The sequence below is a fragment of the Heliangelus exortis genome, chromosome 1 (assembly GCF_036169615.1).
Source record: "Heliangelus exortis chromosome 1, bHelExo1.hap1, whole genome shotgun sequence".
NCBI lineage: Eukaryota > Metazoa > Chordata > Aves > Apodiformes > Trochilidae > Heliangelus > Heliangelus exortis.
Window position 1 is genome coordinate 155,375,241 of NC_092422.1, and position 26,971 is coordinate 155,402,211.

At 38.8% G+C, this 26,971-nt stretch overlaps 1 protein-coding gene across 3 annotated transcripts in view; it reads right to left on the reverse strand.

Moving 5' to 3' along the window:
- The window catches only part of ITPR2 (inositol 1,4,5-trisphosphate receptor type 2), a 258,336-nt gene that overhangs the window by 73,561 nt on the left and 157,804 nt on the right, over positions 1-26,971 (reverse strand). For all 3 annotated transcript variants that reach the window (XM_071733154.1, XM_071733153.1, XM_071733155.1), the window contains 5 exons: positions 5,317-5,425; positions 3,442-3,629; positions 1,995-2,178; positions 1,159-1,415; positions 6-206 (listed from right to left, as the gene is read on the reverse strand). In XM_071733154.1, coding sequence (XP_071589255.1) covers positions 6-206; positions 1,159-1,415; positions 1,995-2,178; positions 3,442-3,629; positions 5,317-5,425 — 939 coding nt within the window. The remainder of the gene's footprint in view (positions 1-5; positions 207-1,158; positions 1,416-1,994; positions 2,179-3,441; positions 3,630-5,316; positions 5,426-26,971) is intronic.

Consider the following 26,971-nt stretch of genomic DNA (forward strand, 5'->3'; position numbering starts at 1 on the left):
CCTACCTGATTTTCATGGCATGGACCTTGGCAATACTCAGTCAAGCTTTCTAGTGTCTGGTTCACAAGAGCCACATTCCTCTCATTGATGTAAAGCCCCAGTAAGCCGAGTCCGCCTGTTGTGCTTCCACAGATACAGTCCAAAAACTGAAGGGTCTCACAAACAAGGTTGTAATTTGTTTTATTGTTTTGATGTCTTAAAAAATTCTGGTGGATGGAGAAAAGGAGCGCAAAAAAAAAAAAAAAAAAAAAAAAAACAACAAACCACAAAACCAAAAAAACACAAGAAAAAAATCAAGAGTTAGAGTCAAGTCAAACACATTCTTTTTCATGACAACATTAAGGTGAACAATTTACAACCACTGGACCACTGGACCCTAGGTACTGAAATACACAAGACTGTAGAAAACATAACATGCTTTAGTGCAGCAGTTGAGAACTGTTATCTGATTAAATCAGTAGAGAAAGAAGGGCTTAGGAAACTGAACTTTTACAAGCATCTGCACAGGCCCTAAATGCTTTATATATGTCCTGCATATATCTCCTATCATCTTTTTATTACAGCCCTTCCCTTGGAAGTTTCTTGCCCCACAGCTGAGCAGATATAGTGGCACATTACAACCACTCCTTGGCTGCCTAAGACCAGAACAGTACCTAAGTTGCCCAGCACTGCTTTAAGGGAGGCTGCTGGACACAGCACTGAGGTATATTTGCAGAAAATTCATTTTGCAAAGGTTGCTATGGGGACTGTAGTTTCTACCAGAGGAACTGATAGCAGGGACATATATAGCATCTTAAAACCTTCAATCACACTATCTAAGGAAAAGGCTGGTACCCAAACTTTGAGCAGAAAGTTGCAGTCTTCAAGCCTGTGGTAACCATTCCACCATTTGTGTATAGGAACTGTAGTAACAGGGGCATTTAGACACTTATCAATACCATATTGCTGTGCTGAAGTCCCCAAGCAATTCTGAAGACAAAAACTCAGAGTATGTAAATGGTTCTTGAAAAGGGTTATTTTATCCTTTGGAACAAAAGAACACTGCATTTGAGACACCCCTATTCTGCACTAGGAGACAGGCAGATCATGTTTTTCTTTCCTTACAAAGTTCCAGCTCCTGCAATACTTCTTTTGCAGCTTAGCACAAAAACACTTTACCTGGAGCTCTCGGTTGTGGTTCTCACACAGCAGCTGAAGAAATCTCAATATTGGCTGCATGATTGCAATGGCAGGGCTCATGATAGTTTCTTCTGTGGACTTCTCTTCTGCATTTGCAGCATCTGTTCCTGAGCCCATAAGATCTATTTCTGGGTCCATTTCTCTTCTATACACAGAATAAGCCTTGGATGTTGCAGAAGATGCTTCTGTTAACTGTCCTTTCATACCCTCTTTCAGATGCAGGGTTGAATCCTTCACTGAAAAGAAGATAATTTTCCTTCATTTTTTAAACTCTCCCTCCTCATTTGATTAAACAATAACAATAATAATGAATGCAACTTTTTCTTTGTTCGTGCCTAACTTTTTGAAGACCTCTAGGCAACTTGCAAAGAATATCAAAGCAGGGATAGCATGTCCCAAATAAACCACAACCCAGAGTGAAACAGAACATTAAAACAAAAAGCCCTACTATTTCTCTCCCATATACAATAAATGATGAGAACAATGGAAGGACCACAGGGTGGGAAATCAGTTCCTGTGCTTGCTCTTGTGAAATAGTCCCATTAACAGCAGCCTCTACTTCTGTTTCTCTAAAAATATGGGTATATATCATCTAGTGGTGTAAACTTGCATATTTTCACTAATTCCATCAAAGCTAACTCCTTCTAGCCAGCTTAAGAGATGGCCTATAATTTAGAGAAAAACAGGAAAATTATGTGAATTAGCAATTAATATTAAGGTTCACTGATCAACACGGCAACACTGCACCAGTGGTGCCGTACATGTGGTTTGAATATAATGCACTTCATCCCTCTTTTAAATATCTGCCTCCTTACCTCTCTTTTTGGGAACAGATATGGTTAGGTCACTATCATCATCTTTCTTTTTGCTCCCCAAATCAATAGTGTTCACTGTCACTGTCGATCGTATCTCCTGCTGAGCAGCCTTCATACGGTCATACAGGACTTTAAAGAATTTTTCTGACTTTTTTTGCTCCTTCAGTTGCTGATAAGTAGAATACTGCAAAAAATACATTCTTTAGATATTAATCTTCAAAGGAAGAAGAAATAAAAAATACACTATTTTTGTGAAACAGCTTACAAATAATTACTTCACTTACATAGAACAAATGTTGGCTACTGCCTGAAAAATTCTTTCACAAAGTGGTACACAAAGCTGGTAACAAAGACTGATGATAACCTTTTAAAATTTGAATAAAATAGTGAACACTGCTATCTGCAGCTTATGAGATGTCACAAAATGACACCTGAACTTAAATTACTTTGAGACACTCTCCACTTCTCCAGGAATTCTAAAGCTATAATATTCCACCTAAAAATGATAATGAAAATAATTGCTGCTATGCAACAACATGAGGCAGCATGAAACATCCAATGTGTATGGCTTAGATCATACACATTCCAAGTCTTTTAACACCGCTGTCAAGCAGGCTGGGTACCATTTGCAACCAGTTTACAAACTCTGTCTTAAAGCAGAATTCTTTTACAGACCCCTAACAATTCATTTTAGAACACTGCAGCAAAATCTCACTTCTTTAACATTTTCTGGATGCTCTCTATGGGTCACAGATCATAGTATCTTTTCTACAGCATAAAGATACAAGTGGGGATGCCTCTCATTTAAGGTATCATCTTGCAATGAGGTATAAATCAGTTAATTAGGTTCCCTTCACAGGCAATTATGAGAAATGGGGAAATGCAGGGAATGATTAACACCATCCCTCCTCTCTTAACTCTGCCGATCACATAGAGTAAGAACAAAGAATCATCTTATTTGGTTAAATGTGGGTATGAGGGATATGATTCACAAAAACTCAAATTAGCAATTTAAAAGTTATTTTCTATGGAGTGGGACATTTGCCTTCTCAAATGGCCAGTTTTTCTCTCTCTGGAGCTTTTGATAAATGTCCCCAAAACATTTCCAGAACGCAACTTAATTTTTTTGCTATTATAAACTTGAGAGTATTGTAATTCTTATTTTTATAAAGATGGATGTGAAATAGCTGGAGAGAATGCTTGTATGTCCAGACTAAAAGCAGAATTGTGCTACACAGAAAGGCACAATTGAAAAATGCTTTCTTCTGCTGAAGAGTCTGCACTATGAGATACTGGATAATAACAGGTCATTTTTACATTTCCATCGCAGAAATACATATTATAGTGATAATTGTTTCACAGAACTCCCAGCAAAAAGGTTCTTTATGTTTGTTTCGAGACTACATGCATTCTAAAATCAATGTGAACAAATAAATGAAATAAGTACCTGTGTCTGAGTATTTCCACCTTCAAGCAATGCAATGCCAAGCAAAATACCTTCTGAGAAAATTCTGTCATTTTTGGTGTTTACTATAACATCTATGACTAGTTCTGATGCACCTTCTTTATCCAGAAGGCACTGAATATCAAACATGGTTACCCCAGACTTATCAGAGTCTTGTCCTGAAAATCCACCTGCAAATTATACAAATACACATCATTCAGGTTTGTTTCACATATGGATGTGAAAATGAATCTTCAAGTAATGATCATTTGTCTTATGCACACAGTAGCAAGTAATAAATTCGATTTTGCAATTCTGTTTGAGGCAAAATTCCCCTTGATACAAGCACGATTTTTGTGTGAAATTGCAATGTCGGGCTCCAAGAAGAAGAAGAAATAAAACAGAAGTCTGAACCATTGTTCTGTTGTGATATTCAGACAATACAGAAGTTGGAAATGACACTGATTTATCCACTGGACCCCTTTTTGATTCCACTGATGCATACACTAAACCGTGTCTATGGTCAGTGCTCTGAGGGACCACTTTTAAATCTGCTTTTCAGTCTCAGGCCAAATCTATACAAAGATTGTGCATTGCTAAACCCACACTGGTTACAGGTATGACTTAGCTGAATGTTTTTGCCAATATAACTCATAGACTATTAACATGGCAATGTTCTTTAAGAACAGAGACTTGAGTTGATGTAAATTAATGTGTAGTTTTAAGAAAAATTTTTAAGTGTATTAGCTCATTAAATCAATCATCTTTTATTATCACAGATTACCATCTTTCCTGCTATCTATCCTTCATCTATTATGGAGACATAACTACATGTACTTCATCAGGAAAAATACAGTACTGCTTCAATCAATCAGTACTGCTTTGATTAAAGTGATTATAATGGTTCAAACTTTGTTTGTGATGAAGACATACACACACATATACACACACACACTTTCTAGAGAACTAAAAAAATAGTAAATCTTCACTACCTTGTTTGTTAGGGAGAAAAACCTGCTGTACAGGATACTAAGTCTGTAAACATTTCCAGTGTCTACACTGAAATATTCAAGGAGGATCAGCTGGATGACACTTGGAAATGCCCACCAGTCTGGGCATACCTTTAATATATGCTGAAAATGCAGTAGCAAGTATTTTGACCTTTCTCTATACCTAGCTTCTACCTCATTTCCTGTGTCATACATTATTTTGATATAAAAATAATAATTTTGGTGGTTTTGATAAACCACCCTACTGTAACATCCCATGGCACCTTTAACAGAATCATACAAAAAAGTTAAAAAGGTTCTAAGGGACCTACAGAGAACATCTCAAACTTTCAGTTCAAGGTCGTTAGAGCAGGCTCATCAGAGCCTTGTCTGGAAAAGTTGTAACAAGAACTGACACACTCTGTAGCCTCCTGGGGAAATCTGTTCCATTGCCTAACCAGTATCTTTTTGTGAAGATCTTCCTTAGGTCTTTCTCTTTTCTTTCACCAAGAAAGGATCAAGAATTTAAAAAACAAATTGTTTCCAGAAACAGCAACATCTTGGTTCACTTGTTTTGTGTTTTGTTGAGTTTCTGGATGTGGATTTACTGGCAAATTAAAATGGTGTTACCAATTGGAACTGTACTGAATGACTGCTTAGGGGGCATGGGAAAAGTTCCTATTTTGGTACTGCCAAATGCACATCAGCCATCTGAGACAAGTGTATGCAACTTAAAAGTAGGAAAAGTCTGATACCACCTCTCCTCTAGCTGGTTACAGAGCATGTTTCATTTGTTGACAATCTGAATGCCTGGAGCACTTCCAACGTGCCTATTAGAAAAAATGGTGCTGCTAATTTTGTTCTCTTTAAATTATCTGTGTTGATTTACCTCCCACTTGTGCAGTTTTGCTGTAGCTGGCAGACAGAGGCCCATTCATACCATTTCCATATTCTCCTTTAAAGTAGCGATATAGGAGTATTTTCCTTAAAGTGTTGCCCTTTAAGAGAAAGATAAAAAATAGAAGAAATTAGAACTGTGACCAACTTCTTTTGTTTGAAAAGCAAGCTGTTTAACATAGATACATAATTTATTAGGTCTTTCTATTATAACTACGAAGTGGACAAATAATAAAGTTGTCCAGAAAACAAACATCTAATAGTCTTATCTTAGAAATCTTGTGGGAAGAATCTGAAAATAGTGTTGTATAAACTTTCTTTGAAGTTTCTTTTAACCTTATTGATTATTCAATCAAATACCTCCACTTCAGTAATTTTTACTGGCCATCTGTAAGATGTGTATTGAAACAAATTCTACAAAGAGCAAATGCTCTGTAGTCAGTGTGTCTGTGCCCTAGCCTGCCATGCCACTGCTTTCTTCCTATTTTCTGTAGCTGAGTAGTATCACTCCCTTTTCTCTGATCTCAGATAATCCAGCTGATCATCTGAAAGAAGCCACATCACATGAAATATTAAAACAGATACGACATTTGATAGAATGGCTTAAAAAGCATTCTCTGTATCTCCTTGTTTCTCTGCTTCCAAACCCACAAACCCAGTCAAAATTTGCATGCAGATCTCTGAAGATCCTCCCTTTCATTTTGTGTATGTTCTGCACCACAGGTACTATTGATTTAAGAGTGGGGGTACCAATTACTTGGCATTTTTATTTTGTCTTCAGCCTCCTGGGGAACACCTGCAGTCAACACTCAGCTTTACAGATGCAGTAGGTGACACAACAACTGTGTCACAACCTAAGATTTTTTTTAAAAAAATAATTATGGCCTCCAATGATTACCACTGAAGGGGGAAAATTGTTCATTTCAACAACTTGGCGATAAAACGGGATTATTTCTTTCATACTTTTACTCACATACTGGTTTTAATGAAAAACAGCTCTCTAAAAATACAGGCACCAGAAGCAGTCTGGTACTTATCAGCTCACCAGAGCCTGCATATTAGTGCACCAGTCATCTTGTAAAACAAAACATCTTTGTCACCACCATGGACAGCAAGGACTAGGGAAGACAAGTGCAAGACACACCTCAAGAAGCACTACTCATAGTTCCACTTCTCTGCTAACTTAGCAATGTTTCCAAAAGCAACCACATGAAACAGTGGGGCCTCCTTGTTTCATGGACCACAAGGACAAAGGGCTTATCCACCTCAAAAAAGTGCTAGAAGGCAATATTCTGTGTGTGCAGCCTGACAACACAAACCAGCCATTCTTTTCCAGTTCTCATATTTCAGTGTTCTCATTTGATAATAGTCTGAAACAGCCAAGGAAAGTACAAGACCTACAGTAAAATATCAAAAGCCATAAATACAATGGTTGCAAGCAAAATCAAAAGCATCACCTACACATCTGTGGAGCCAGGGAAATTATTAAATGGATTTTCGAAGTGACCTTAAGACAGTGTGCTCTAGAGGAGGGCAAAGACCCAGAAAGTCCCTGAGGACCTCACACTGAGACAGATTTCTTCCCAGCCTACCTTGTGATGGGGTTTAACCTTACATGCATGGACAAGGTATGTTAATCAAGCTTGCAAAAGATTTTGAGATGGCTAAGAGCATCAGTTCCTCCTGCTCAGCATCCTGGGTCTAGCTGTAACCAAACTTAGGAGCAAAATTGACCTCATTTTCCACATCTGAAGAAGCCAAATGTATTATTGAAGAAGAAAAAGTTCCCACCAGCACAGAGAAACACAGACTAAGAATAAGGATAAAGTCCCTTTTCTAACTCTCTCAGCCATATATATCATGGAATCACAAAACCGTATCAAACAAATAGAATCATAAAGCAGAAACCCTTCCTAACTCCAGACTAGGAACTGATACAGAATGGGCACTGCATTGAGAGAGGATCTTTTAATAGGAAAGGCTGGCATTTGTCATACAACCTGATTAACAACTCAGCTTGAGGCCACATCCTCAACCAGCAATCGATGCAGTTTGTTGATGACTAACAGAGCACCATGGCAAATTATATAAACAGTCACAGTGCAGTCACGGGAATAAAGACTAAACACCATCTATATATAGTTAAGAATAATACCCATGGTCACAAGCTTTATTATTCAATCAAAACAGCCTTTATTTTATCAGGAAGAACACTTAAGACCATGAAATAGCATTTGACTAACAAAGTGAATGATTTAGGACTTGTGTCTTATTACCTGGAAACATGTAACTGGTGGCACATCTCACATCTTCCTGCTTTGTTACCTTCAAAGACACCAGGAGGAGCAGTGATACAAAGATGGTTCTCCAGCTGGCTATGGAAAGGAGAATCCTGTTCCACCCATATCCAAACTAAGACATGGCCTTCTCTACTTGTCCCAAGGAGAAAGACTTAATTATTAAGTTTCCTGTTCTAACTCACTCTCCAAACCTCCCATGAATCCAGACAACACAGTTCTTAGAAGCTAAAGTGTCAAAAGTCAAGGACATTGTATTTGAAAGGAAGGAATGTGGTAGAACCTCTGCTTTGCCTGACAGCTGTGTCAAAAATGTGCCCTCAGACTCAACCCACATATTCCTCCCCTTTGTGACAACCTTGGGCAGCCACACGACTTCCCTGAGTCTTGTGAAACGTGGCTGCCCCTGCAAAAAGTGGAAGAGCCCAGAAGTATCAACTGGAGTTGAGAAATCAGAGGTGTCACCTCTAGCACGTAACTCTATGAGTTTGCTCATACATGTCATGAGACAATGCTAGAAAATGTTGGAAAGACCCTGCTCCCAGAAGAAGTGCCAATCATGCTGGAATAGATGTGTGGATATGTTTTTATGGGAATGCCAAAATCCATAGTTAAGAACAGCCCTGTCATGTGTATGAGACAAAATGCTACTGGGGCAAGTGAGACAGCAATGCTATTGACCACAAAATTAATATTGCCCAAAAACAATTGATCACAGCAGTGGCATGAATAAGCAGTTTGCATCAACTATTACTTACACATTACTGAAGCAGAGGCCACAAAAAAAAAAAGAACACAGTGCTATTTTCCCCAACTAGGTTTCTATACAAGGCAGAAGTGTCAACCTTCCAAGCTGAATCTCTCCCCGGCTGGGGACAATACATTTTCTTTATACCTCTTATTAGGGTATGGAAGTGGTATGTAAACATCACTCAGCTGACTTCAATCCTTCTATAATGGCTAGAACATTGTATAGCTTTGAAAAAAATACAATGAAACATAACAGTCTTATTGTTAGCCATGAATACCACTGTATTGTCTCTAGCAGAAGCAAGGATAAAGACTGAGGACACAAGAAAGCAACAACTGGTTATTGTTATTGCAGTTTTAAATAGCTAGGGACTGACAGACAAAAGTTTCCAATAAGGAAAAATTATTCCAACAGAACATGCAGACACAAACAAATTACATTTTCTCGGTCCGCATTTCATTATACTGGTTGGTCTTTAAACTTGATTTAAATGTCTTAATACAACAATTCGTTCACTTTCCTTTTCTGAGTCTGGAAAAGGCTGATTACTCTTAAGGATGGGGTTTTCTATGCAGAGAAGCAATGACAGAGAGAAGGATAAGGCTTATCATGGATACCTGCATCAACACCAAAACCTAAAATCAAAATCAAAACCAAAATCAAAACTTATTTATCCTGTCTTATATAACTCTGCACACTTCTTAAGGAATTAGGATGATATTTATAAGATGTTCAGAAGGCTGGACTAGATGATCTGGTGATCTGGTTTTCACTCAACATTAAAATAATGAAGTGGAAATGCTCAGATTTTCAGGGATAATATTAAGAATAAGCAGCCACATCCAACAAATTTTTCTTCGTTACAGAGGATTATGTTGTGAGTGTATTCCAGAATTAGTCCAGAAGGATGCATGGAATTTGGGCATGTTAAATCTTCAGATTTTAATAACCTGCAGCCAAGTATAGAAGAGGAGCTGGCTAGGACCTCTGGTCTACTAATTCAGCTTTTCAAAAAGTTTGGAGCAGAAACAAAATCCCAGAGAAATGGAAGAAATCTAATGTGCAATGACACTCTTTAAAAAAGTACCTGATTACTTTTTATATTTTTTACAGATATGAGGCCCAATGCAGTGAGTTTGATAAAAATTCTGGGAAAAACAAAATAATGTCTGATTTTGAGGTCCTTAATGCAAAAATAAAGGGAGCTACCATAAACAGATAGCAGATAAAATACTGGTATCATGTCGTAAAAATTGCCTCGATATGGATTTAAGAAATATAGTCCCTCTTAAACTTCTGAAGATTATTTTCCAGTTTTGCTATTAATGAAAATATCACTCCAGTAAAGTTTGATAAACTGGTGGTGTGACTGAAAAAGCAAATTTTTTTATTAGGGACCTCCACAAGGGCAGTTCTCAAATTGCCTAACAGCTAAGTGACTGACAGATTTCAGTGTGCAATTTAAAGCAAGAAATCACAAATGAGTGTTTGGGGCTATCACAGGCAACCTCATGGAATATTTATTGTCTGGGGTTTTTTTGTTGTTTTTTGTTTGGTTTTGTTTTTTCAATGAAATGGAAGAATAGAGAAAATAATTATTAACAGTGTTTAGAAAGGACAGAAGAAGAGAGGAAGATGAGGTCAAGCGACTGATAACAATTTAGGCATCATTTATTAAACTGACTAGAAGCAAACAATATGAACCTTAGTATGTCCAAACCTCTGTAGATTTAGTTAGCATAACAGACAATAACAACATAACAGACATAACAACAATAAAATGTAGGACATCAAAAAATGGATGACTCTTCTAGGAGGCCATGACTCTGGGGAAGAACAGGTCTTGGAGAAAAATCAGTGTAATGGCAACTCCCAAAAATCACAGGATTCTGGAAAGAATAACAAGATTATATAGGATTTATGGGCCACCTTACTTCTCCACATGCAGGGGCACATTACTGTAAGAATACTGCATCATAAGTTGGTGACCACAGTTCAATGAAAATGCTGACAAACTGAATGAGGTTTGGAGAAGCTCCATGTGAGGGATTAGAGAATAAAACACGCCTTCTCATCAGAAATTCAAAGCTTTCAATCTACTGAGTTTATAATTCTAAACATGAACTATATGAACTGTGTTTCTGACTGTCCACATGAGAAATCTGATAATGGATTCCTTCGGTCTACAAGATGAAGATGTAAGACATGGTAAGAGGCTGAAGACATAAGAGGTAAAAGCAGCTGGGCTATTCTGTTTGTGGGTTATGAATTTTATTTTTATTTCATGTAACAGTAAAAGCATTTAGCTATCAGAACAACTTAAGAAGAGGTGTGATAGTCTCTATTGCTGTCAATTACTAAATCATGACTAGATGGCTTCTCAGACAGAAACTATTTGAAGATTTCGTGGTCTACATGAGAAGAACAAGCTGGGTGACAAAAATATGTCATCTCACATAATCCATGAAGATATCACACCACCTTTTGCTCTAGTAAATATAGATGAGGTTTGAAGCCTGGCTTTCTACAAAGGCTGTTTAAAAAATACACACTTCTACAAGTTTCTTCTCATCATTTATAAATGAAATTTCTATTCTGCTTGATATGTCTGCTTCAGGACCATTTTTTGGTTGCTTTTCACCCATCTGCAAACAATTTTATTTCCTTTGGAGACAAAACATGGTAGGAGACATAGTTTTGTGGAAGTGGCTTCTGTGAAGGTACCATGCATGAAAGTTTTATAACCCTTGAAATTATGATTCAACTTTCTCTTGCAATCTAAAATGGCACAGACATCTCATCTCCAAATGGACGAGGCACACAGCTCCCACATGCACAATGTTGCACATGTGCAAGCTTGGAAGAGAAGCCCAGAGTCCTGAACCCTACTAAGTCCACAGAGTGGAAAATTTCTGTCTTCAGGATGCCAGCAGCTTCCTGGGGCTTGTGAGCTGGGGGAGGTTATTTGTTTTGGGGTTATTGTTTGTATGTTTTTACAAGGGTGAGCTCTTTCCTGGTTTTGATCATTTTGCAACAAGATGTTTTCATAGTCAACTGATAGTTGAAACTGATATATTTTCACTAATAAAACATGACACCCACCAGCAGAGTCATTTGCACTCTGGGGCATTTATTGACCCCAGGCAAAAAGCATTTTTTAATATGAAGTTGGGTCCAGCTGGTGTCCAGCTCTGCTTCCACTACAATCAATGGGAGATTTGCCAGCAACTTCAGTAGGAGAAGCAGCAGACATACTTTGCCTGGCAAATGTTTTAATTCAGCTCTACAAAGAAAAAAAGCAAAATATGCACCAGACTTCACGACAAAGTTCTCCTAGGGGAGGAGAACTGGCCACCCACACCTCTCAGCTGTCTCTCATTAGACAGAGATGTCCCACATTTTAAATGTGCCATTGTTCAACCCTACACAAATCTGGCATTAATCCCACTTGTCTTAACACATATTGCCTACATCACAAATGCTAACTGATAAACCTGAGGTTGTAACCAGTGCAGACATTCATTAAACAGGTTCAGATAAAATAAAGAACCACAAGTATGACCCTCCTCTGAAAACAAACTACAATGGTTTAAAAAAAATCACTTTTTAGCAGTCTTTTTATTCTTCTTTCCTTTGCAGTTCCAGGTTCCATAGAAAGCTGGAAGCTTAGGTGCCAGAATACGGCAAAACAAGTGTTATTGCCAGTCAATTTTTACTATGGATAGAGAAAAGAATACTGGACACATTGCAAGAAAACCAGTTTTTGCCTGATTAACTGTCCAATTTTGAAAAAAAAAACTCAGGAAAAAAATACTCAGTGTAGTATTAAAAGAAAGATTTTTTTTTTGGCAGTATCTCTAAAATGTGTCTCCACTATGAACACAGCAGAAGCGAAAAACTGGATTAGCAAAAACTTCAGACTTGAGGCATTCAGATTTAAGACTGAGAAGAAAACATTTTAAAGTTATGATTTGATTTTGTACATTATAAAATTTTACTAAAATATTACTAGATGCCAAGTGTCCATTTCTTTTGGTCTTAATGTAAGAACTCTGCATACGCATATATAGATTTGTATATATAGAACAGGACTTTGTTGTGGGCAAATACTACTGTTAATATCCATCACTTGTCCTGTTGCTCATTTGGTTACATGATTTCCATCTGTAGTCATAAATTGTGCACTTACAAAACAGATCATGTTTGCACCTATGTAATTTTTCCTTTACAACATTCTCCAGTACAAGACAAAGCATTCAGATGCACAATAACCCAAGTTTTCCACCACTGAAAGAAAACACTGTAAGATTTTATTACAATTAGCCAGAAGAATTTATGATGGCACCATCAGTAACATAGTGTAGAAAAAGACCAGATCTGAAAAGCATAATTTTCAAAGACTAAAATTATCTAATTCATATGACGCAGGAGGTAAATGTTCAAAGTGATGCACAGAGAGATATGCACACAAATCCTATTATTTTAACATGATTTCTGTGTGGAACTCCCTATGCTCTGCAAAAAAACAAACAACAAAAAAAACCCAAACCAAACTAATAAACACAAACTACCCCTAAGTGTCCTAATGTGAATATTTACCAAAACAAACACTTAATTTCCAGATGCATACTTATGAGCACTACTATGCTTTGACATTTAAGAGCAATTTGAAACAGGTAGCTAGAGAAAAATAATAAAAGTGCCCAGATAGTACTGAGTACTGTCATCACACTGTTCTGTTTCACCATGTTGCTATTATGTTGAATTTCAAAGCCAAAGCATTACAGACAGATGATTTACTAGATAAGGGAAGCACTGTCCCATTTTGAGTTAGACAGGCTGGGATCTTCACTTGATGGTTGAAGATATTTCAAGTGGCTTAGGAAGCACTTCTGTATTTCAGTTTTTACCTGCTCATTTTTACCCACCACCAGCTCCACTGATTTCTTGACTTCATCGTTGGCTACAAGTAAGGACTGCTGAAGACACTTCAGAAATTAAGAATTTGTTTTAAGGCATTCCAGGTAGCCATGTCACTGCTTAATTTTGAGGGAATCTATCAATTTTTCTAAACCAGGTTATAACTACTGTTTTGCAGTCCAGGTTACCAGGCCTCTGGCACTTTTTCAATAGATTTGACATGAGTTCTGGGTTGCACGAAGAGCAAATGACTACTTCATGGTTTAGGGTTTTACTGTGGAAATGTCATTAAACTGTGGTCTGTGCCACTTTCTCCAATATATACAAGTATTCCCAGTTCATATTAGTTGCTCAGCTAGAAATGCTCTGCATGTCTACATTATGATTAAAAAGATAGTGATATTAAATGAAACTAATTCTCAGCATTTACTACCTTGCAAAATAATCACGCACATTTGCCTTGTCTCAACACAATTCCAAGACCTCATAAAAACCAATCACTTTTCCTCTAATGCCACCCAATCCTGCCTAAATGCTGCAACATTCAGTACATTAGCTGCCCAATTCTGTCCTCCCTGGCCCCACAGAACTGGCCTGACAAAATCATCAACGCACCTCATGTTTCTGAGAAACATCCTCTGCATTTTCAGGTAAAAACAGATACCAAGGCATTGGTGATTTTTCAGACTTCAGGCATTAAGGAAAAAACAAGTTTGTGTGTGTGTGTGTCTACCTGCAAGACTACTTGCACTTGTAGGTAGTAAAGACTATAAAAACCCAGGCATAAAGAGCTTAAAGGGAAAGACTGGCATTTACTGTAAATGCTTGAAAGACCAACATACAAAGCTGGGGTGAATTTGCATTCCTGCAGTCTACATATCCTGCGGCAACTGCAAAAGCAAAGAGCTGGTCAAAAGATATTTAAGCAGCTCCTATCCATGCAGCAAAACTGGAATAGCTAAAGGAAACCAACCTTGTGGCAGGCGAGGGCAGCAGCAATATTTAAACTGCCAGTGTAATCAATGGCATACAGAAACACAGTCTTAGCACATACCTTAGTGGAAAAAGAGCACACATCAGCTCAAAAGAATAGCCTGGATAGGGTCAAGACACAGCATGAGATATCCTAAGTGCCAATTGCAGTGACAGGCAGATTCTTCCTTTGGTCTACACTTTGCTATGCCCAGCATAGCAAAAAGAACAAACAAAGCATCTTCCTCCATTTCTGAACAGAGGAGAACAATTGCCACCTGGAGCAAAGCTACCAATTGCACTGATTTCACTGTCTCTACAAAAGTAGGAGGCATTTCAGAATAACAGAAAATTATAGCAAAGCTAGACAACACTACAAATCTAGCTCTTCATCTTTTTAAGCTATACATTTTAACAAGAATCATCTGAGAATATTTATATTAATATTCCCTGTTTATAAAAAAGTAACCCTTTGAATAATTTTCTTGTAAGCTTAATTGGGAATTTTCCACTAACATCAGCTCTGCCAGTTTTATTATCCTTTTCACGATGAGTAGCACTGTAAGTTCAGCACCTAGAATTATATGTTTTTAAGAAAATGTCAGTCTATGCTAGAAAATAAATTAAATCCAAAACAAAAACCACACACACACACATAATTTCTAGTGCTCCTGATCCTGGGAATATTATTTGGAAATGTGAAATCTGTGTGGCCAGGGCCAGAAGGCCAGAAAAACAAACCTAAACTATGTTGGGTTTTTGATCCTTAAGAAACCAAACCAAAGTAGTTTCATAATTTTTAGGAGCCTGACTCATGACTTTGATTGCCAGAGGTGGTAAATATCAAGCAAATATTAAACAACCTCCTCCAGCATATGTGCTGATACTGCATCCTAAGAGCAGCTGAGAACCTTGCCACTGACTCCTGCCACAGGGTCCAGGACAACTCTCCCCTGCTAGCTCCACGTTTGCCACTTGTATGCCACCACCTCACTGCTGGGAGAGCTGCATTTTGCATCAGCAGATGGGGCTCATCCAGCACTGTGACCAGAACCTCAGGGAGCCAGAGACTGCCCATGGTGCTCTGATTTTTGCAAGGAAATTATGTCTATATAGGGCAGTTCCAGTGTATGAGGCACACGTGCTAGCTGGTTCGTCTCATGGCTTCATTGTGCTCGGCCATCAGAGGTGTCTACCTTGTGTCTACCTTCTGTTCAAAGGCATTGGTCAAGGTTTGTTCACAGTGCTGAATGATCACCATCTGCCAATCCACGTGCAGTTGTCCCAGCAGAGAGCAGTCTGGCAGTGAGTTGGTTGTGGAGAGAGTTGTCCTTTTCTGCTCAGCGGGGATGTAGCTGCTGACACTTGGCTAATCAAAAGCACCACATCTGCTCTTCCTCAAATGGCAAACTAGCAAACCCATTGCCAGCAACGGAGCCCGAGTAACTAGGAATTAATGGTGATTACGAAGTAAGACACACTAGAAGGAAATGACCCCTTGATAAAGTATGAGAAATGGGTAATCTTACAACTAAAACAAAACTATTGAAGATTTGAGCTCTGCTTTGGTTCTGGCAAAGGCTGTGTTGAGACATTAAAGGATAGAATAACCTGAGCGCTAAATTCCTCATGAGGTTGGAAAAAAGCATTTGGCAGGTTTATTCCCCAGGAGTGGAGAAACAGTACTGCTTCAGACCCTAGGTTAGGTAAAGCTACCTCAACTCCCTTTAATAAGTGAGCAGGCTAAACACATATCCAGGCTCATTGAGAGTATATTCTGGCTTTCACCTACTGACATACAAAACCACAGCATCTTGGTGTTGTCATTGGTCTTTTCTGGTATATCTGAAGTTTTTACAACAGTCCAAATGACAAACAGACATTCTGATTTTTGAAGGCATCTTCTGCTAGGAAAAACCTCTGTGTTTTCAAAGCAGTTCTCAATCTTCCCTTTTAAATTAGAGGCCTGTATTAGCTGTCTAGTCATGGAGTCCAAGATTTCATTGGTTCAAACAAATAAACCTAATAATGTTCTTTGAAGAGTGCCATGGAAATAATTCTGACTTTGCGTAACATTGCAGCAGAAGTTTCCTAAACTATTTCTATTAGTCAAAGTTGCTGAATGAAACTGAAACTTTGTTAAGACAGTAACATTTTGTTCTTAATAACTTTTGGAGGTATATTAACTGTCACACCAGAGCTCAATTGCATCTTAGCTGTCAGCTTAATTTAGGAGCAACAGCAATATCTAAATGCTAAGTCTCACAAGATCACAAAAGTTCCCTTCTAGGTTGAACAGAAAAAAGTTCAGAATTGAAGCCACCCTAGAACAGGTTGAAAAAAGCACCAAATTTTGCTTGAAATTAAATCAGCTGTTCAAAAGTAGAGACAAGGGGGAGACGAAGACACATTTTCGTGAGGCTGTCTTAGCTTTTCAAATTCCCATTACTAACAGACAGATTCATGTTTATATAAAATTTAATATGCAAGCTGTTCACCCATAATATTAAACTGCCTCTTTATATTTAATATTTACTAAAACTGCTGAGTTATTTATGTCACAGATAAGATTGCTGCACATGTGCAGCAGCTATTCCATCATAATGTCTTTCGTATGCATTTCTTATGAAGCTGTTGCCATTTTAACACCTAAATTTCTATTGCTTCCAAGGAGACACATATTGTTCCTGGAATGTTCTTACACACATAGCATGTAGCTATGAAAATACAATGTCACATGCTTCTTTAGAGCTGTTAAGTACAGTATAGGTTGGCAGTGAGCCAATTGGCAGGAACTCCAGCTCTGGAGTTCCTATGACTGCATTTCTTTTTCTAGTATGTTTCAAGAGTGCTGATACTCCACTAATGACATCTCTGATAAATGCCATGCAACATCCCAACAGAAGGGCTCAATGGCATTATGAAAAACAAGATGAACTTTACAGTTCCAGTAACTGGCAATCAGCCTGTACAGGTAGGCCAGTCAGCCAGTTCTTAAAATGAATTAAAAAAAAACAAAAAACAACAGTCTTAGGAGCTACATAATCACAGCTCAGGCTCTTCTGATTATCAATAAAATGCTCTGTTCTGAATGCAGCATTGCTACTTCACTTTGTATATCTCTGTGAACACCTTCTTAAAAGGTTGAACAGGGTGGGAAATAGTACAGATAAAGTTAGTGCCCTAAGTTAGATCAGTGGCACAGCTTCATCTTAAGTTCCATGTGTATTACAGGTTGCCATCTCCCAGAAGGCTCAAAGAAGTGCTGGGCATACACACAGGTGTGGAACAACTGCAGTATTAAAAACTGAGATTGCCTGCCTTGGAAAAGTGATGAAAAGATGTGACAGCAACATAGGAAAGTATAAAGGGTGAGAAGAGGGGGCAGTTGGGAATTTCTGCTTCCTCTCCCACCGCAGAAGGGGCCTTTAGTGGAATATAAAGATGGTCAATGAAAAAGTGATAAAGAAATACTTGTTAAGCCACACATAATTAGATGGCAAAATTTATTACGCTGGGAAGTCACTAAACCCAAGAATTCAGCAAGACTCAAAGAGGGTTTGGGCATTTCTATAGACAACAAGCAAAACCAGTCACAATAGCAAATGTTAAAAAAACAGCCATGGGAAAGAGGACAAAATCTCATGCTTTAGAGGCTACAGATTTATGATCTTACTGTTCAAGATTATCCCAAGACTTCAGGAAGAATAGAATACTTCAACTCTCCCTACAGTGGGGATTCTTAGACCTTCTTCTGAACCATCTGGTGATGGCCACACAGAGAGACAGCACTCTAACCCTCTGGTCTGATCTCCTTTGGCAATTTGCATGCGTTCAAAAGAGAACATGAAGTGTCCAAGTCTATTTGTATTGAATCCAAAAAAGGGTGCAGTGCAATTAAGATTCAAGAGAAAAATTGTTTTTATTAAATCTCCAATGAAGAGACACCCAAAGCAGGGCACTGTAGAGACCCAAAAGGCAGCTGGAGCCCTGCATTCAATAGGAAAAAAAAGCAGAATTGCCATACAAGAGCGTACATTACCAAAACTGTCACATGGGAAAGGTCTGCATTTCTATCCATCTTCATCTTTACTTAGCAAAGTACTACTGGTTTATATAAAAATGGTGACAGGTAGAAACATTTCAGCATCTTCTTAGAAGCTCTAGGCTCCCTCTTCAGTGAGTCATTCTGCTGGTGTTGACCTGGGTATGGATGCTCACTTTCTCAGCCAGGTAACTCTCCAAACTTGTCCTTCTGCCTCCCATGGGTGACTTGTCTGTTCTTGTACACACAAAGTCCAAAAAACCTCATCTTTTAAGACACTAAAGAATGCCTTTGTCTGGCAGAGACATCCATGGCATCAGACTTCTCCGTTCTGATGACAGCCTATGAACACCACATCCCTTATTTAGTCCTAAATAACATTTCATAGAATGTCACCATTATTTAGTTCTTTTGATTAATTACAACTTTGCAATGACTTTGTTACATAAATTGGTTTCCCATACATACTAAGTACCTTTCTGTCTCCCTGTGAGTCCACTTGAAGATGAAATGGCTTTTTGACTGCTAAGGATTGAGTGTCACTTAGGCAGACACCTCTGCCTACATACTTAATGCCCTTCTCCAGCCTAAAATTCAGTATACATAGAAACAGTATTAGTATTCTAGCCGTGGCACCCAGAGCTGTCGAGACTCAGCCAAAAGCTTGACAGATTTATATGGTGCAAAAGGGATAATGTAGAAGACTGGGAGAGGATCTGGATTTTGTCTCTGCTGCTTTTCTGTCTTCCATCTTCTTCTTTTCCTTCTTGTCTCCTCTGAATTTGCCTTCTTCCTCCCTGTCCCCTGGCTATACCAATATCACATTATAATACATATGACACTTGATTTGTAGCCTCTCCCTCTCAGTAACTCTGGTAATCATGCCTCTTTGTTTGGTAAAACAGCTCTGGAGGAGACTGGAAAAGGGCAAGCAAGCATTTGGGAAAAATGCATCTGTTTAAATGTTGAGCCTCTTCCTCCACACTCAAATCACTAACCTGAACACTCAGAAGAAACACACCTGATCATTCATTATAGCAAAGGCATTGGAACTGACAGAAAAAACCAAAATTAACTAAAATGAAGTAAAATTGTACCAGAAAAAAGGACAGGGCAAGCTGAAGATGGAAGCAGGCTGGCAGATGAAAAAAGTTCCAAGCACAGCATTCAGTTTTGCAAATAATTTTCCTCAGGCTTTGGCATAAGTATCTCAGACAACAGCAAAAAAAATCATTGTAGATTACAGCAAAAAAAAATCTTCAATGAACATATACTTTGCAACTCAACAAGAGGATGGAGAAAGAAGGAGGGTAATCTTCAACGTAATTCCAGAGCACCCTCAACTACAAGAGACTTCAAAGGAAATTGAGTGTACAAAGCACCTGAGGGAGGACCTAGATGAAACTGTTCTATTTTAAACTTCACATTACGATGATTTTTTGTTGGTAAAGTAGAGACTTTAACCCGGAATTTCCTTGCTGCAAAGCCTGTAACATTCTCAGCACAAGCTTTAGGTTTAATGTGAACAGGGCAACAGACATATTTAGAGTGGCAAGGGCTTTTCATATTGCTTTCCTTAGCACCCTAGCAGAATGCAGAGACTCAAATGGCTAATTAAATACAAAATCCAATTAAAAAAAAAAAGCCAGAGTCAGTGCCTTTTTAAAAAGACCTGATGTTTAAAGCAAGCTAAATTGAGTCAGTATCTGGGAATGTGTCTGCTCTGACCTATGTGAAAAGGCAGCCTGGGGTACAGTGTACAGGCGAGACAGTTACCATGGATACCGCGCTGCTTTAGGTGTAGAAGCTAAACATTACAAACAACTTTGTAGCATTAGGCTACTGGCCTCATAAAAACACTGCAAAATAACTATTAATTCCAAGATAACTATTATCATCTGCTTCTTGACATGTGAATATAAATCTTTGATCATAAAGCAAAAGACAAAATCAGAAATTAAAGGAAAAGGCCAGATATTGTGGGCCTTAATTTATGGTCTGCTCCTGAAAAGAGGCCATGGTCCTCGGCTCACAGTGATGATAATGAGACCTGCAGGTAGGCAGCTTGTCTCAGAACACTGTCTTCCTGCCTAAAGTTCTATCTAAATTAGGATTCTAAACTTGAGACAACACAAAAGAGGCTGGAGACAATACAACCATAATTGAGTCAAATTTAGTTACAATTAACTCAAACTCAAATTAGAAAAAGCTTTTCCTTTAAAAAGTTTCCCCGTAACAACACAACTTGCTCCGTAAATCTCTACCACAGGGTTTATGGTAACATGCATGCTGACTATATTAAAGGACAACAATTCACAAGAAATATTACAGTGTATTCCCACATCCCTCCAAGATGGGTGAGTCTGTGGGGAGACACTAAACCTGCCTGTTGGGCTGTGAGCTGCACACCTACTGAATGCCTTTGGACACTGAGTGATGCCATAGTTTTCTTAGGTGGACAGGCATGACTAAACCACTGCAAGCCCATCATTTGGCTTAAATACCCCTTCACCTGACAGGTAGACACTTTCAATAGAAAAATAAAATCTTCTTCATACCACTGTGTCCAACAGTGTCCAAGGACATTCACCCCCGTTTGCCAGACTCTCTTATCTATTGATCCAACAGTGAACAGGTTTTTTCAGACAATGAATGCTTCTGCCTCCTGCTTCACCTAGAGCAATGGGTCACAGGAAATTTCTTGAGAAGCATTCTCCTGCTTTTAGTATTAAATTATACACAAAAGAAGTTCAGATGCAGTAAGACTAATGTTACCTTTCAGGGGATGAAAAAAAATCTGAAGGAGGTTTATGATAATATAAAGTATTCCACAACAAGCTCACACAGATCAAATGAGGTTCTCATAGCTAGCTCCTACATCATTAATTAACATGCTTCTACAATAAGATTGCAGATGTAATTACTGCAAAGCTGCAGTGGTCAAACCCTTTCACAAGGCACAGCTGTTGAACAACATGCTGGAAGATCTACTAGTTACAAGCTAAGATGCAAGCAGAGAAGCTGGAGGTGATCTCAGATGGAGGTGAGCACACCTGCCACTCATAAGATTCACCTGAATACAGATCTTCATACCTAGAATGTTTCACAATCAAATTACATGTATTGCCTTCAACTTTTTGCAGACCTAACAGAGCAAATGGACTCCTTCCATGCTTTGTCAAATGTTTTCCTCAGTCAGTTAGTTTTCATATACTTTAATAAAATTTGCACTAAAGGCAACTTAAGTTTTTCCAAGCACAAAACCCTCTTTCAGACTTCATAACACACATGAGAAATGCAAACAAGGTACAAGGAAAAACTAAACTCTCTTCATTCAAATGACTAATACCCTAGACCTGCACCAGGAGAGACCACTTTTTTAATACCAGCTATTCTGTGTGCCCATAATGACAAGAAGGAATCATTCAGATCACGTAAATGCCAAAGTACCTGATGCTATCTATAAACTAAGCAGATAGATTTGAAAGTAACATAGTGTTAAGGGCCCACTTAGCTTACTGAGAATAGTGTGGGTGCTTTAGGTCTCCACGCAATCAGAGTTATCAGAAAAAAAAAAAAAAAAAAGAAGAAGATTTGATCTCGGCTCTCCCCATCAACTTGTTGTACTACAACTACCTTAGTTTTGTAGCAGTGAGGAGAAAGTGCAATAACTGAGAAAACTCTGAAACTCAGTTTCTTGGTGAGCAGGGTGGAAAAACTGCCCACTTGTTATGACTGAGCCTTTCATGCTGCTCATTTACTACAAAGGTAAGGAATCCAGACACCAACCCCCAGTGAACACAGAGCAGGCAATGCTACAGCAAGGATACAAGAAAAGCATGGCTGGAGTCATCCCATCATGGCCCTAATATCATTAGAAATTTTCCACTGAATTTAATGGGATTTGGATCAGGTGCAAAGGAAACCACCTTACATTTCTCTGATCTGTTGATCCCATCAGCACAGCAAAGCAACCTACCTCCAAATACCCTTTTTCATATGTCTGCACTCCATGAAGGACATGACACCCCCACCACCCAAAGTCTACACACAGGTGACTCAAATAATCATAAGGAAATTTGATTCTTAATATATTATTGGCAAGAATTAGTAAAGCAAGTAAAAAAGGAAGTAAAAAATAAAATGTAATTTTTTTAATTTGGAATTCTTCCCCTCTAGCAGTGTTCCTGGGTATTTTGAGTAAACAGCCATCCAAAAGAAGCCTGTAAGTTGAGAGAGCTTTAATTATAACAATACTAATCTCAGCATCCAGTTAGAGGGGAAGCAAGGTACTGAAAATACACATTAAAGCCTCATGTAACAGAAACTATGCTTCACATACAAAACCATTACTAACACTGTATGAGCTGTAAGAAGCATCACCTGATTTTTCTGGATTCTGCCTATAGTACAGTTTAACATCAAAGAAGAGTATTTTAAAAGTATTTCATGTGCAATGTTGGCTGAGGCTTGTAGCTATTCCTTGCCCTTCTGATGAAGAGATTAGATAGATTTGCAGGAATATATAAACTCCTTGGTGTTTTCCTAGAGAAAGAATCCCACTCCTCCTCATTTAAAAGCTGCTAGCTTTGCTGTGGATGGTAATTATGTTGAGGGTTGAATTGCTGTGGTTTCTGTCTGGCAACACACAGCACTGGCACATACAATATGGGAAAAAAACACTGTCTGGAAACAGTATTACATCAAACCATCCAAGCTAGTGGCTTAAACAACCAGCTACAGCCCCTTCAAAATCCATCAGCTCCAGTGACTTGCTATGTGCACTTTTGCTGCTCAGACATCAGCTTCATTGCATTTATCACAAAGGTATCTGGGGTCCTTTAAAAATACAATTTGGAAGCTTCAACCTTTAACCAAACTTAAAGTCTTCTGAAGAAAAAAAGAAAACCGAACATAGCAACAACTGCTCAATTTTACCACGTGTGAACTCGGTTCATGGGAGCCTGCAGATACATTCATTCAGCACTACGGAGAAGCTCAGAAAATACTGAAAAAGACACCAGAAAGGGAAACTGCACAATGCTGCCAGTGAAATTAGTTAATGAGTTAATCTGGAGCTAGCCTAGGGATCCCTAATGCAGGGCAGCACTGCACGCTGTATGCAGACACATCCCATAGTTAAATCTAAGAGCTACAGAGCAGGTTCTTAATTAAATGCAGCTCCGCTGGGATCCCTGCATCAAAATTAAAAATCACTGAGAAATCTCAAATCAAACACAGCGTTCAACTTCATGTCTCCGGCTGTCAGGAAGCCATGTCATGTACATGAAAACCTGCAAGTAAGTAATTTCCTCTGAAATCAGTGGGACCAGACGTGAAACAGGGAACTGTTCAGCCCAGGAACAGCTGTATCTGCCCCAGCATCATAGCTGTGTGCTAAGAATGCAATCGCTGAAGCCACAGAATCACAGCATTTTCTACATGATTTGAAAACAAACACGTTGTACTTTAACAAGAAATACTGTAACTATGTCCTCGGAGGATTGTTGTTCTGTACCAAAGAATTATTTGCCTTCTCTCCCCTCCCCCACTTCCCTCCCCTATGAATTAGTAAATTAATTTCTGCCACAAACCCTCAAACCATATTCTTCCCAATCAAAGAGTAAAATGATACCCAAGAGAGCAAGGCAGCACAGAACCAGTGAGATCCAGCAGAGAGTCTGGATGGAAAGCTCCTGCCACTGCCACACACACACAGATGGGCACACACACTCAGAAAGCCTATGGGGGTAAAACAGGACAATACCAGAAAGGGGATTACATCCAAATGACAGTGCTGGAAAATGTTCTCCTGGAACCGGACAGCTGAATCATCTGTGACCAGACCAGAAAGGATGATACACAACAAAAGAGTACATGTAATTTAATAAGTAAGAATGGAATTTTTCTTTTTTTTTCCCCTCCGTGACCTTGCACTATGAGTTTGGAAACAATTCCTTAAGGGCAGGGTGTATATTATGGGAGAATCCAGCATATACATTTATGGACAAATATATTGCAATCTGCATATATCTTCTGGGGAAATGAAGCCTGCAGTTTTTCTCAGGGTCTGCACTTCAGTGTTTTAGCAAATGGGGGATATAATGTGCACTTGTGAACTCAGCCAGAATACAGATCCAAGAAGATGGGATTCTTATAATGTTTTTCATAAAATGCAGTGCTACAGGGCCTAAATAGAAAGCTTTTCAAAAAGTCATTGCACATAGCATGAGAATAAAGTGCCAGTCCCAGCAGTAGCCGCACAGCCGGTATCCACATTGTACAACAATCACACAGCACAAATCCTGACTATGAAAGGAAAGCCCAAGCAGCAGGTGGGATGGAGGGATGGCAGGGGAGTCCATACCCCAGCCCCTCTCTCCAATCTCTCTGCTCATCAGTCATGTCACACGGGTTGTTCCCCTGCAAGGAACAACCAGAGGAAGAGAGAAGTTAGAAATGTGGGTCCTAGGCAGAGGAAGCAGCTGGCAGGCATCTGTAATTGAATTCCTGGAGGACTTGATCTATTTTTAAAATTCTCTGTAGGTTGGCTTTAACAACAACAAAAAAAAAAAGCCACCAAAAGAAAACCACACAACAGGTGAACATTTCCAAAACTCAACACAGTTTTCAAGTTTCATTTCATACACTTCTGAGTTTCAGCACTGTGTAAAAATTGTGTGGTAGCAGCAATCAGAACCAGATCCTAAAACTCTGCACTGGGGATGAAGAAAATTACTCTATCTTTTTTTATTGTGAGGATAAAGAACTTTTGAGTGCAAACACACAAACCACCTCTACTGTATTTATACCCTAAACTAGAGGGACACTGTTTTTCTGCCAACTCTAAAATAAAACAAATTTCATCGTTATTATTTATGTGCTGTGCTGCTACAGTGTCCACTAACCCAGAGCTCTGAGGGCACCTTGACACCTAAAAAATTAAGCCTTACAAAAACTATCAAAATGTGACAATTTTTGTATGTTCTTTCCATAGGTTGTACCCGAACACCTTAACAGTGACATCTTCACTCAACCAGTCTAACACTATACCAAGCCACTGGACTCCTGACTTGCTCTCATACAAGAGATCTGACCAGCTCAAGGTGTAGTTACAGCTTTCTGCGCCTTTACAGCTCCTTTATCTCCTGTAATGCCTGTTAGGTAACAACCAGTGTCATAACATTCTGTCCCAGAGCTTGGGAGAAGAGCAGTCATTTACTCTGAGAGGGACCAGGTTGTTCCTGTCCTGACCCCTGAATCTGCTCACCTGCTTGGGCACTGCCTCTGCTCCTTGGACCCCAGATGCAGGGTCTGGGACCACTTCCTTAGGCTTCCTGGGGTGGATTAGCACTGGATGGTAACTACAGCTCAGAATGGCTAATATGAAACCAAAGACCATTAAAGCTGCACACAGGAAAAGTTCTTGACTTGCTCACAGCACAGTCCAGTCTGAGCTATACTAATTTATTTTCTGAGCCACTGCAGCAAGTTAAATTCTCTGATGATAATGAGCAGCCACCAATCGCATCACCAACTCATTAAATCAACTTAGTATCCACTTGTTAGGAAACACACTTATATACTCTGGATTTAAGACTTGCTAGCTCGCAGAAATGGTGCAGCAGTATGGTGTTTGTTGGGGAATAATTTGTATTATTTTTGTTCTGATTTGTGCAACGTGATCCTGATGCAGCTGTAGCGTGCCTTCCTCTGTCTTTTGATGGTGGGAAAAACTATCATACAAAAAAAATATTGTTACTTTAAAAATATAGCCAGAAGCCAGGGATCATTTTTCAGCACTCTGCAAGACAGGGTTATGTAACTATACATCGCAACGTATATTTAAACATTGCTGTGTTAACTGCATATAGAGATGAAGTGAAAGAACAGAGGAATAGAAAGGAAGAGGAAAAAAAAGCATCAACACTCCCCCACACTATTTTGTTTTATTAATAAAAAAGTGACTCCAACAATAACTTCCTCTTGCAAATATAATAAATACAGGATAATAGAATGTGTGTCATATAAAACGATACTATTTGCTGAATATTCCCCTAATGCACAAGTGGTATACCTGCTCTTATCAAACAACACTGGATTTTGTTGCAAGCAGAGCTTTATAAACAACTATTTTCTTACTATAGTGGTGACAGGGGAAATATTTAAGAGGAAAATGTTTTGACTGCCATACAATCAGACTGCCTGCAAAGAGTATATTTGGGCCCTTAGAAGCAGAGAAGATTTAATACAGCTTAAAATTTCAGGGGCTTTGGTTTCTTCGCAGCTCCTGGGCAGCAATATTATTCTTTTCAAGGGCAGGACAACGAACATTAGATTCCATCAAAGGAGGACCAATGAAATTTTTAAAAGTACTTTGGAGAAACGATGGGATGAATGTTGCAGGGTGGGGATGAGGAGTCTCTTCTCAACCTTTCATATGTCAATTTGTTACTTAACTGCTTATTAACAAAAATTGTTATTTAAGCTGCTCCAGTTCCTCCACAGTTTTGATGGTTTGTTTAGTTTGGTGGGTTGTTGTTTTTCTTTTTTCCTTCCCCTGCCATCAGCAAGCGTTCTTTTGGAAGCGAACTGGATAAAGGGCAAGAAGTTCACTGCAAGAACATTCGTAGCTCCATACAGACACCCCCGTGTAATACCT